This window comes from Plasmodium fragile (assembly GCF_000956335.1).
Source record: "Plasmodium fragile strain nilgiri unplaced genomic scaffold supercont1.6, whole genome shotgun sequence".
Classification (NCBI taxonomy): Eukaryota; Apicomplexa; class Aconoidasida; order Haemosporida; family Plasmodiidae; genus Plasmodium; species Plasmodium fragile.
This window is the reverse complement of record NW_012192586.1, coordinates 129,534-140,045: the sequence shown is the minus strand read 5'-3', so window position 1 is coordinate 140,045 and position 10,512 is coordinate 129,534. Positions and strand designations below refer to the sequence as shown.

The window sequence follows — 10,512 nt, the reverse complement described above, 5'->3', positions numbered from 1 at the left end:
TGCAGGGGAAAAAAAAAAAAAAAAAAAAAAAAAAGCTATTACGAAAGGAACAAGCTACACTTAGCGAAACTGATGAGGGCAAAGTATTTTATAAAAAAAAAAAAAAAATATACTATTCACGCGAAATCCCTTCTAGCAGGTATTATTGAGTGGAACAGAAACGGCAACCAACAAACCAACCAATCAGTCATGGCGTGTGGGTGCCTCCGTTTTTGTTGCTCTAATGAATCATTCTTGAAATTCGTATCATCTAATCATCGCTGCTGTGGACATCATCGTTCCTTCCCCTTTTTCAAAGGCCCTCTTTTAAAAACTTGCGTGAGCGAACAAGGAAAATTAAAAAAACAATAAGAGTATTTTTTCGTTGCACGCTGGCAATTTGGCACAATCGCGTAAATCGTTTAGCATGTGCTATATGTATGCGAAAGAGTAAATGGTAAATTAGCATTATTAACCCCCGAAATGTACATATGAGCACGAGCACAGCCTTATTAATTTTACCATCATCGCCTGTGCTATTTTCCACTGCGGTCTGCGGTGTTTTGTATATTTCATTTGATTTTGTTTTATTTTATTCCATTTCATCTCATTTTATCTCATTTTCTTTCTTTTTCCTTTTCTATTTAGAATGTTGACCAGCAAAATGATGGTCTTTCGACCCGCCTCGAGTCATTTTCCCGTTTGCTAAGGCATATACACGCGTGCGCTGCTGTATAGGCTGACCTGGCGGACGGCCGGAAGCACCAAACGTGGGGGGGTGGCAAAAAATGGCGTACAGAAGGGGAAGCAGCAAAGAGGATATGGCATGACGAGCATTTGCAAATATACATACATATACATGTATATACATATACATGTATATATACTGATGTATGTACATGCAAGTGCTCGTTGCTTCCATATACTCGTAATGCATACATGTGGGCCTCTGTAACTGCGTGAGGCAACCCTTTTTTCTGGTTCAGATAAGCTCTTCGAGGGCCTTTTTTTTTTTCACCTATTTTTTTTTTTCCCCCTTCTCACTCTGTGTTTCCACGCATCGCCGCCTGTCCCAAGACCGACAGCACTTGCCATCCGATAAGAGCCTCCAGCGGAATTATCCTGAAACGAATTGTGTTGGAAAAGGGAGAAAAAAAAAATGTTACGTAAATGTATAATACATTCATATAAAATATAGGGACGAAGCCACTAAGCAGAAATTGCCCAATAGATAAAAATGAAAGAAAGGAACAGCAGAAGGAATAATCTGAGTGGTGGCGGGAAAATGGGGGGAAGCCAAAGTGGACGCGCGGGTGGCAACAACCTTACCGGTAGTGCTTTAAGAGGCCGATCCGATAAGGCGGGTGACAAGGGCATTGGCGATGGTGTTGACCCCCGCTTGGACAACAGCTGCGACGTTGGTTGCAACCCTGTGAGGGATTCCATGGACGCGCCCAAGTGTGTCGATATAGGAGGAGAGGTTAGTGTAAGTAAAAGTGAAGGGTTAATTAACCTGAACAATACGCAGGAGGTATATTACGTGGAGGGTAGCGAGGACGCTGTGATCAATCCTGATGTAGAGGAAAAAGGGTCCGAGGAGAGAAGGCTAACGGGTCAGGGAGACGCCGCGGGGACAGAAGAACCCGATGTGAGCATTGATGTGGTAGACAGTGACAAATGCGCAAAGGATTCGAACGGTCGTAATTGCGAAGATCCGGTAGGGGAGTTATGCATGGATAATAAAGTACCGGATGACAATTCAGGCCAGTTATTTATTCAAAATTTTAAGGGCGATGGTTGCAGCGGCAGTGGCGACCAGCCCTTGGAGGGGGAGTCTTCTGGCGTGGTCACTTGCGGTGTGGGCAATACTGCTAACTGCATGGATGACGGCCCGGCCGAGGAGCACCCCCAGTTCGAGGTGCAAAGCGAGGAGGTAGCCAAGTGGAAAAAAAGGGGGAACTCCCGATTTATTAAAAGGGAAACAAATTTGAGAAGCGACACCCATGAAGAGAAGAAAGACGTGGTTATGTCTTTAGGGAATGAACCCAGTCTGTTGAATCCTGTCAGTCACATAGGGTGCGGCAAAGTGGGTAGGAAAAAAGGCAGACGGGAGAAGAGTGTAAGCAGTGCAAAGATGGAAGATGATGGTACCGCCTTTCCATTTGCCCCCATGGGGTGTAACGTGAAAGAGTACAGCGGCGGTAACAGTGGCCACAACAGTGGTCACAACAGTAACGGTAATGGCGCAGGCCAATTTGAAAAAAGCCTATTGAATAAGACAGGCGGAAGGAAGAAGGGGACACTTTGCAAGGGGAAAATAAAAACGAAGAAAAAAATCCCACAAAAGAAAAAGTCCAAGTGTACCCTCAAAGGGAACTCCGCAAGTAACCGAATCAAGTATGAGACAACGCACGCAGGAAAGACTAAGTTAAAAAATGAAAAGAAGAGTTACGTAAAGGACGAGCTATATTATAATTATGGAGACAGCTACAATGGTGCGTATGATGATGGAGGTGTACACGACTTAAGTGATAAATTTTCTAATATAAATATTAGCAAGCATTTTTTTTTAAAAATGGACGATGATGATGAGGAAGAAGAGGAGGAGGAGGGGGACGGGGACAGGGGTTATGACGATGCGTGTTCGAGTAGGAACAGTTCCATGTCTCTTAACTTGGCTAAAAAAAATTTCCAGAAAAAAATTATCATCCTGGATGAGCGTTCCAGTTGGGGTGGAGGCAGCGTAAGTGGTAAGGGTAATGGATGCTCTGCGGAAGGAGCATCTGTCGCCCCTGAACAGGGCCCCACCAATGGCAGCAACATTAACGATGCTAGCGGCGTGAATCACGTTATAGGCGTGAACCACGTTAGCGGGGGTAACGACGTTAGCGACAGTAAGGGCGCAAAAAAAATGATGAAACGAATCTTAACAAGCGAGGAAAGCACGACTCTGCTAAACAACGTAAAGGAAATAAACATGAAGAGGTTCAACTTCAACAACATTATTTCTAACAAGGACTCTCTAATGGAACAGTTCATATTATATAACTTATTCTCTTATGACATCACTATACTTAAAAGGCCCCTCAAATTTATTTACACGTATTGCTTGTTCAAAAATTTAAGATTGTATTACCAGATACAGGACAAAAATGTGTATATCGATGAGAAAGCCATTCCTAACTGTCGCATCAAGGACAACCTGATCGACACTCACTCGATCATATTAGGCATGTACGAGAATTACTGCAGGCATTTGAACCGAGGTAAAGTACCCATTGCTGATTTTATAAACTTGAATTATTTTAACATTCACAATGTTAAATTTGCGAAGAAGAATGTGCAACACAATAAAAGCTACGATGATAATATTTTACCGGAGAAGGACAATAGGCAGATCAGCTCCATGTATAAATTTAGGCCTTACCTGTATTCCAACTGCTCGAATGATGAGAAGGATTTCCCTGGGGAAGCTGTGGATGCACAAAAGGGAGGTGTCGGTAAGGTGGAAAAAGGGGGGGGAGAGAAAACGGTGATACGTGCAGAGCAGTTGAGTGCGATGAACAATGATGCCTCCAACGAGAGCGTCAAACTGTTTGAAGACACCTCCCCTGTAACGTGCAAGGGGGAGGATATCCAGGGCGCTTCTGCACATTTGCCGCATGAGAGCCAAGTGGTGGAGGAAAAGGGAGAAGACTGCAAGCAGATCGAGTGCAAGGTCGTGATGAATGAAGCTGTCATGGGGGAGGAGGAACTGTGCGATGAAGTAGTGGAACAGGTGGAAGAGGACCCCGTACCCGTGCAGAAGGGGCGCAAGAGGAAGATGCAGGTGGGGGGCACCAAAGATGGGGCATCTGATTTGGCAAGTAAGAAACAGAAGGGGGAAGAAGCAGTTGTAGGGGATGGCGCAAATGGAAGTCAGGACATGCAGGGTGGAAATGCCGCTTTAGGAGAAAATGAGGACGTACATCAAGTGGGAAGTGAGTCCATCCACGAGGTCTTGCCCCTATGCCAGGTGAAGACAGAAACACCTGACGTTGTGGAGTGTGAGGAGAAGGCACAATGTGATGATGTGGTCACCGTAGTGGCTCGCGTAAAGAATGAAGAGAAGGAAGAAAAGGTGGGTGAAGGAAAAGACTACAGCTGCATGGTGATCATCCCCCCTGATGATGACGATGAAGTGGGAGGGACGGTAGTAAAGAGTGAGAAGTGGGTAAAGGAACAACCCGTGACGCCAGACGGGAGGAGAAAAAATGTAACACACAAGTATAACGAAGCGCTCACAAAGGAAGGCATCGCAGAAGAGGGAGAGGCCAAAAAGAAAGTGCTGATGCGGAATAGAAATGTCAAGGAGGAAAATATAATAAAAGAGGGAAAGCTGGAGAGGGCGTGTAAAGAAAGAAGCGCATCCAACGTGTCGTCCATGAGGAAAGGAAGGAAGAATTTTTTTTGTAACAATAATTTGTCTCTTATGAAGAATAGAAGAAGGAGAAGTGGAGGTATTTCTTCAAGGAAGACAAAGAAGAAGACAGAGGAGAGGGGAAGCAAGGGAGGTGAAAACTATTTTAAAAAAAAAAATTCAGACACTAGTGATCACACAGAATATGCAGAGGACGTAAGTGAATTGGAAAATGTTAATGTCATGCTGTTGGAGAGGATAAAAAATAATTACAAAATGATGATGCAAAATAATCGGCTGAATAAAAAGAGGAGGGAGGAGAAAATGATGTTGATGGGTGGTGGTGGTGGTTACTCGGCCGCTACACCTGGGGGTGGTTTTGGCAGGACTGATAACTGTGTGGGGTATGAGAGTGGGATTGTTGGAGGGGGCATGAATGGGACAGGTATTGGGGAGGGTGGTGCAAACGGTTACAACTCGTCCGGTGTGAAGAATAGCATAAGTGCATATCACCACGGTGGTGCTAACAGTGATGATAAATTGAGTGGAGGTAAGTTGGGTATAATGCAAGAGGGAGATAAAACCGGTATGTACAGAAGCGGTAGCAATAATGAACTATGGGACAAGGAAAGGAAATATTTGCTGTCAGTGGACTGGCTTTATAATAACAATTTTAATATATTAGACATCAAGGTGAACACTCATTTTTCTCACAACTACCACATAGCATTATTTTTTTTATGTAAATACACATCGTATAATCTTTTTTTGCATCCTATTAATAAGAATGAGCATATTGTTTCTTCAGTAATTTTGAATTCAAAAAATGAAGTGCTAACGGATAATGGGAATTTTTTTGTACTGAGATATTTATTATCCTTTTTAAGTAATAAAATTTCTAGCCTTAGAAAATGTTATGCGAATGCCTTATACAATTCTTACTTGTTACAAATGCCCATACGTATTTTCCGTCACAATAATTTGAAAACCAAGTACAGCCCCAACTACGGTATACGATATGATGGCATATATAAAATTGTGAATGCCTTTACCATTAATGATTATTCTACATCAGAGTATAAGAGGGACATTTTGTATGTGTTTAAGAGGTTGTATGTGGACAAGTGTTTTATTCCCCGGAACTGCCGCTTCTACGATAGCCAGTGCGAGAGGAAGAAGTACTTGATTGAGAAGAATTCTGTTTCTATTAACGTTTTTTTGGGTAGTGAAATGATTATGACTCTGACTGTTCCATATTTGAAGAATTATAAATCGACTACGTTTATGAATTTCAATCACATTTACAAGTTTATTCGGCGCAGGTGTATTAAGGAGAAGCTTGCTTCCAAGTGGGTGCGTAGTGATGTGCGCATGTACGAGGCGTGCAAGCGGAAGTTGCGTCAGGAGGGGGGGGATTTGGGGGTGGCTGGGCGTAAGCCGGGCGGTCGCCCAAGCAGCGCACGTACAGGGGAGACTGCAAATGGTGGCCCCCCGACTGGGAGAGGGGGCGCGGAAACGTTCCCCTTTTGGTGTCGAGGGAAATATCTGCCGCTGGTACTTGTCCTGGAGACGCTGAATTTTGAAAAGGAGATTAACGAAAACCAAAGAATTAGAACGAAGAATTTCAAGAACCTCGAAATTTCCATACGTAAGACAGAAATACCCATAAATTGTGAAATGGCAAAGAGGCCAGCTCATTTGTTCATCCCGATCAAAAGCAAAGAAGCAATAGCCGCTCACATCGAATTGAAGAAGCCATTCGAGGATACATGGAATCCATATGAAGACCTTTCAGCTGGAAAAGAGAAATTTAAAATACCAGTAGAAAACACGGTGGATGATTCTCTCCCCCCTATGAATTTTACCTATGTGGATAAGACTTTATTTTTTTCTAGGTTGCCTCCATATAATTTATTACCACTGTGTTCAGGGTGCGCTCCACAAAATTATAGTAAAAAGGAGTTTGATGAAATTTATATTAATGGGTACTGTAAGGCGTTGCGGCATAAACGAACGAACAGAATTTATTGTGATGGGAACAAGAACTACGACATTAACGACTTTAATGTGTTGGCTGCTTGCTCAGGGAACTGTCTTTGTGACCCTTTGAAATGCACCAATAAGTTTCCTGAAGGTTTGCACTACCCTGTGAAGGTGGTGAAGACACGAGACATAGGATGGGACATCGTTTCCTCGTCTTATATAAAAGCTAACTCATTAATTATGCATTACGTTGGGGAAATCACCACCAGGAAGGAAATGATTTCTAGGGAGCACGAATATGATAAGAAGGGGTACTTTAACTACTTCATTGAAACAGCAGAGGTGGATGAAACTTACACGGACGATTGGAAGATCCCATGCATTGACGCTCTGTTTATTTCGAATGTGGCTCGTTTCTTAAACCACTCATGCGAGCCGAATGTGAATGTGATAACCATTTGGCGCGGCGACAATTACCCCTCCGTTGGGATCTTCGCCTCCAGGGACATCAAGCCGGACGAGCCGCTCAAGTACCACTACGGCATCAACTATAAGAATATCAAGTGCATGTGCAATTCGAAGAAGTGCAAGGGGTACATCGGGTGATGTCCTCTATGAGGTGTTCCTTTGTTAGGCGTTTTTTTTGCGGCTTGCCGCGTGGAGCCGTTTTCTGGCCTCCCTTTTTCAGTGTGGATGCTTGCGGTGCGGCTTGCGATGCGGCTTGCGATGCGGTACCAAATCAACCCATCCACGCGTATCCACCAATAGCGTTGCACACACCTCCCAAACCGTCACGCTGACCCCACGGGGGAACAAACCCTTGAACTTTTTTACTTATCCCTTTTGGGAAGCCCCCATGAATTACTTATATGTATACGTATTTTTTTGCCACATCTTATATGTCGCTGGAGGTTTAAAAAGGGAATATATAATGTGGAGTTGGGTGAAAGGAGGCATGCTCGTAGGTAGGTAATGGTGATTATAGGTATATAACACCTACAGGATATGTGGGTCATCCGAGTGGAGTTACAAGAGGTTGGTCAACGCTGCAGTTACGTACGCACCACGTGGGTGACTAATGCAATTTTACACAGAATGGAAAAAAAAAAAAAAAAAAAAAAGATTTTTTTGTTCATAAAAAAAAAAAAGCACCAAATTAGCGATGCTCTGAGAATGAATGCGCGTTCCGTGGATGACCCCCCGTATTGTGTGTAACGTAATAGTTGGTATTTTCACTTGCGAAGACATCACAGGTGTGTGTTTCGTCTGTTGCTCCCTGCAGCGTGCATTTGCAACTTTCATTGTGGTTGGGGGGTTATTATATTGTATAGCATTCGTTAATTGTGTGTTAAGGCTTTTTCATATACATATGTATAAGTAATATATATGGACAGGACATGCATGCAGTTGCGTTTGATTCAGCATTTGGTGGGGGCGTGATGGTCTGTTTCCACTACGATTATGTCGTCCCTTTAACGCGTACACATTTGTTAGCGTTTTTTTTTTTTGTTGTTTCTTTTTATAACTCGTCTGCAGTGCCATCTTCCATATCTGGTACTCCCTCCAGCGAGATGGGCGTGTTAGTGGCATGCTTATTCAGAAAGGCTACAAAGCCCTTTAATGACCTCTCTCCTTCATAGGGTAATGGTATTTTTGAGCCGGCCTTGACGAAGAAGATGGTGGGGAATCCTGACCATTCAAAATCTTTAATTGGTGTTTCGTTAAGAGTACCATCCATTTTAGCAACAATGATGGAGTCATATTTTTTTAATTTCCTACCAAGGTCTTCATAAATGGGTTCTAATTTTTTGCAGTGCCCACACCATGGAGCATAAATTTCGATCAGGACATCTTTGCCACTCTTAAGGACAACATCAATGAAGGAATTTCCAACAACCACTTTTACAGGAGCAGCTTTATCATCTTCAGGAATGGGTTCTGATTTTAAAGACTTTTCAACTTTTCCCTCTTCTACTTGTTTAAAAAAAGTTACAATGGCTTTGTGGTTATGTAAAGACTCCTTGGCATTGGGTAATAAGTATCGTCCTTCACTAGACTGGTAAGCTAAGCCTGGGAATTCATTTAATCCTAATGAAGCTCTAGCATGATCAGCATATTCAGGAATGTTCAAAAGGACGAAGTGTGTTTTTTTTCTCAATTCAGATGCAGCAAGTCTGACTTCCTCTTTTATTTCATTGTACTGTTCAGTTGTTGCACACACCCATACCAATTCCTTAGGGCTCTCTGCATAGAAGCGATAATTTTCAGTGTTGATTTCTCCGAAGAGGGGGAAGGATTCAGTGGACACGAATTCACTTAGCGGTACCTTCTCGTCGTATTCCACTTTCTTCTCGTCCTTTCTGTAGCAGAATATTTTATTATGTTTATTATTTTTTTTAACGAAAAATTTTGCAATTTCTCTGTTCTTGTCTCCAACTTCGTTAAAGCTTTTATATAACTCATTATCTTCAGATGTATACTCTAAATAAAATGCTACAGAGATATTTTTTTCCTTCAACACATCCTCTATGTTTGTGGTAATTTCTGTGAATACTGGACCGGTCATTTGTTGAAGCCAGTCGACGATTGACTGGGCTGTTCTTCCTCCTCCGTAGTTGACTCTGTTCTTCTTATTAAACATGATCATGGTGGGGTACCCTGTTATTCCATACTCCTGTGCTAGGGCGTTTTCCGTGGTGGCGTCTACGCTGGCTAGCTTTATTTGGCTTTTCTGCTCCGCCAGCATGTTCGCCGCTTCGTTGTACTCCGGGATCAGTCTCTTGCAGTGTCCGCACCTGAGGTGAACGAGGGGTGGATAAGTAGCGAATGCGCAGCAGTGAATACGGTACTAAATACGGTAGTGAATAGGGCAGCTAATGAGGGGCGAATGAGCGGCAGGGGGGGTAGCTGCGTGCATACCGCTTCCCACCCCGCAGAAGAAGGGCACATATCCTTACCAAGGCGCGAAAAACATAACCAGCACAACGTCATTTTTCGTAATAAAATTGTTCAGCTCTCCATCGTGTATGGTAGTGATGTGCTCATTAAACAGATCTTCATGCGCGCGCGCATAGTTGCGAAGGACAAGGGGAATTAAGAATAGGAACAGGGATATCAACTTGGTCCTCATTTTAGGAGTCAAATTGGTTTAAAGGGTTGTAGGGGGGGGGGGGGTGAAAAGTGAGGAGGAAAATTCTTCTCTCAGGGGATAATCTCTTTGTTATGTTTTATGGGTGAGAAAAAAAAAAAAAAAAAAAAAAAAAAATATATGAGATCGACTCGATGTGACGGGGGTGGAACATATACAGCGCGCTGCAAGGCTCTGTATATAATTCATTGGCATTCAAGTAGGCGACAAATAATGTGACTCGGGTTTTAAAAAAAGCATGTTGAGGCCCGATGTTCCCTTTTAAGCTACGCCCCAGTGGGTTAGCAAGGGTGAAAAGTGAGGAGGAAAATTCTTCTCTCAGGGGATAATCTCTTTGTTATGTTTTATGGGTGAGAAAAAAAAAAAAAAAAAAAAAAAAAAATATATGAGATCGACTCGATGTGACGGGGGTGGAACATATACAGCGCGCTGCAAGGCTCTGTATATAATTCATTGGCATTCAAGTAGGCGACAAATAATGTGACTCGGGTTTTAAAAAAAGCATGTTGAGGCCCGATGTTCCCTTTTAAGCTACGCCCCAGTGGGTTAGCAAGGCCAAGTACATGGATTGAGTGCGCGGAGGGTTGCCGGAAAATTCGCCCATGGATGTATGCACTTACAAAAATATTTTCTCACAGTTCGCATAAGTAGGCTATGGATACGAACGTGTACGAGAGGGAAAATTAAATCGTCACAAATAGGTGATTTTAAGGAGCGGCGTTTAAAATAACCAGGGATTGATCGAAGCTGACCGGGAGTGACGTGAATTCTAAGAATGCTTTTATTTCCTCAAGTTACATTGTTCATTCGTTTAGGAAAAAAAAAAAAAAAAAAAAAATGTAATAAAAAAGAAATATTCAAATTATGTATGAACATATGTTTTTTTAAAAAAAAAAAAAAAAAAAAATTACACTACTGCTGCGCGTCAGAACGGGTTTGCATACTTTTCCTGGGGCAGTCCCTTTGGGTTTTTTTTTTTTTTTTTTTTTTTTCGCATTTCCTC

The 10,512-nt window shown here is 42.7% G+C and overlaps 2 protein-coding genes across 2 annotated transcripts; one reads left to right on the top strand and one right to left on the bottom strand.

The window, feature by feature from the left end:
- Nucleotides 1–1,216: 1,216 nt before the first annotated feature.
- Nucleotides 1,217–6,967, top strand: AK88_00734 (uncharacterized protein; the record flags this gene model as incomplete). Its single annotated transcript, XM_012478378.1, has 1 exon — nt 1,217–6,967. The coding sequence occupies one exon, from the start codon at nt 1,217–1,219 to the stop codon at nt 6,965–6,967; it is 5,751 nt and encodes a 1,916-aa protein (XP_012333801.1).
- A 913-nt stretch (nt 6,968–7,880) lies between these two features.
- AK88_00733 (protein disulfide-isomerase domain) lies at nt 7,881–9,491 on the bottom strand (the record flags this gene model as incomplete). Its single annotated transcript, XM_012478377.1, has 2 exons — nt 7,881–9,156; nt 9,319–9,491. 2 exons carry the CDS (start codon nt 9,489–9,491, stop codon nt 7,881–7,883), a joined length of 1,449 nt encoding a protein of 482 aa, XP_012333800.1.
- Between the last annotated feature and the right edge of the window lie 1,021 nt (nt 9,492–10,512).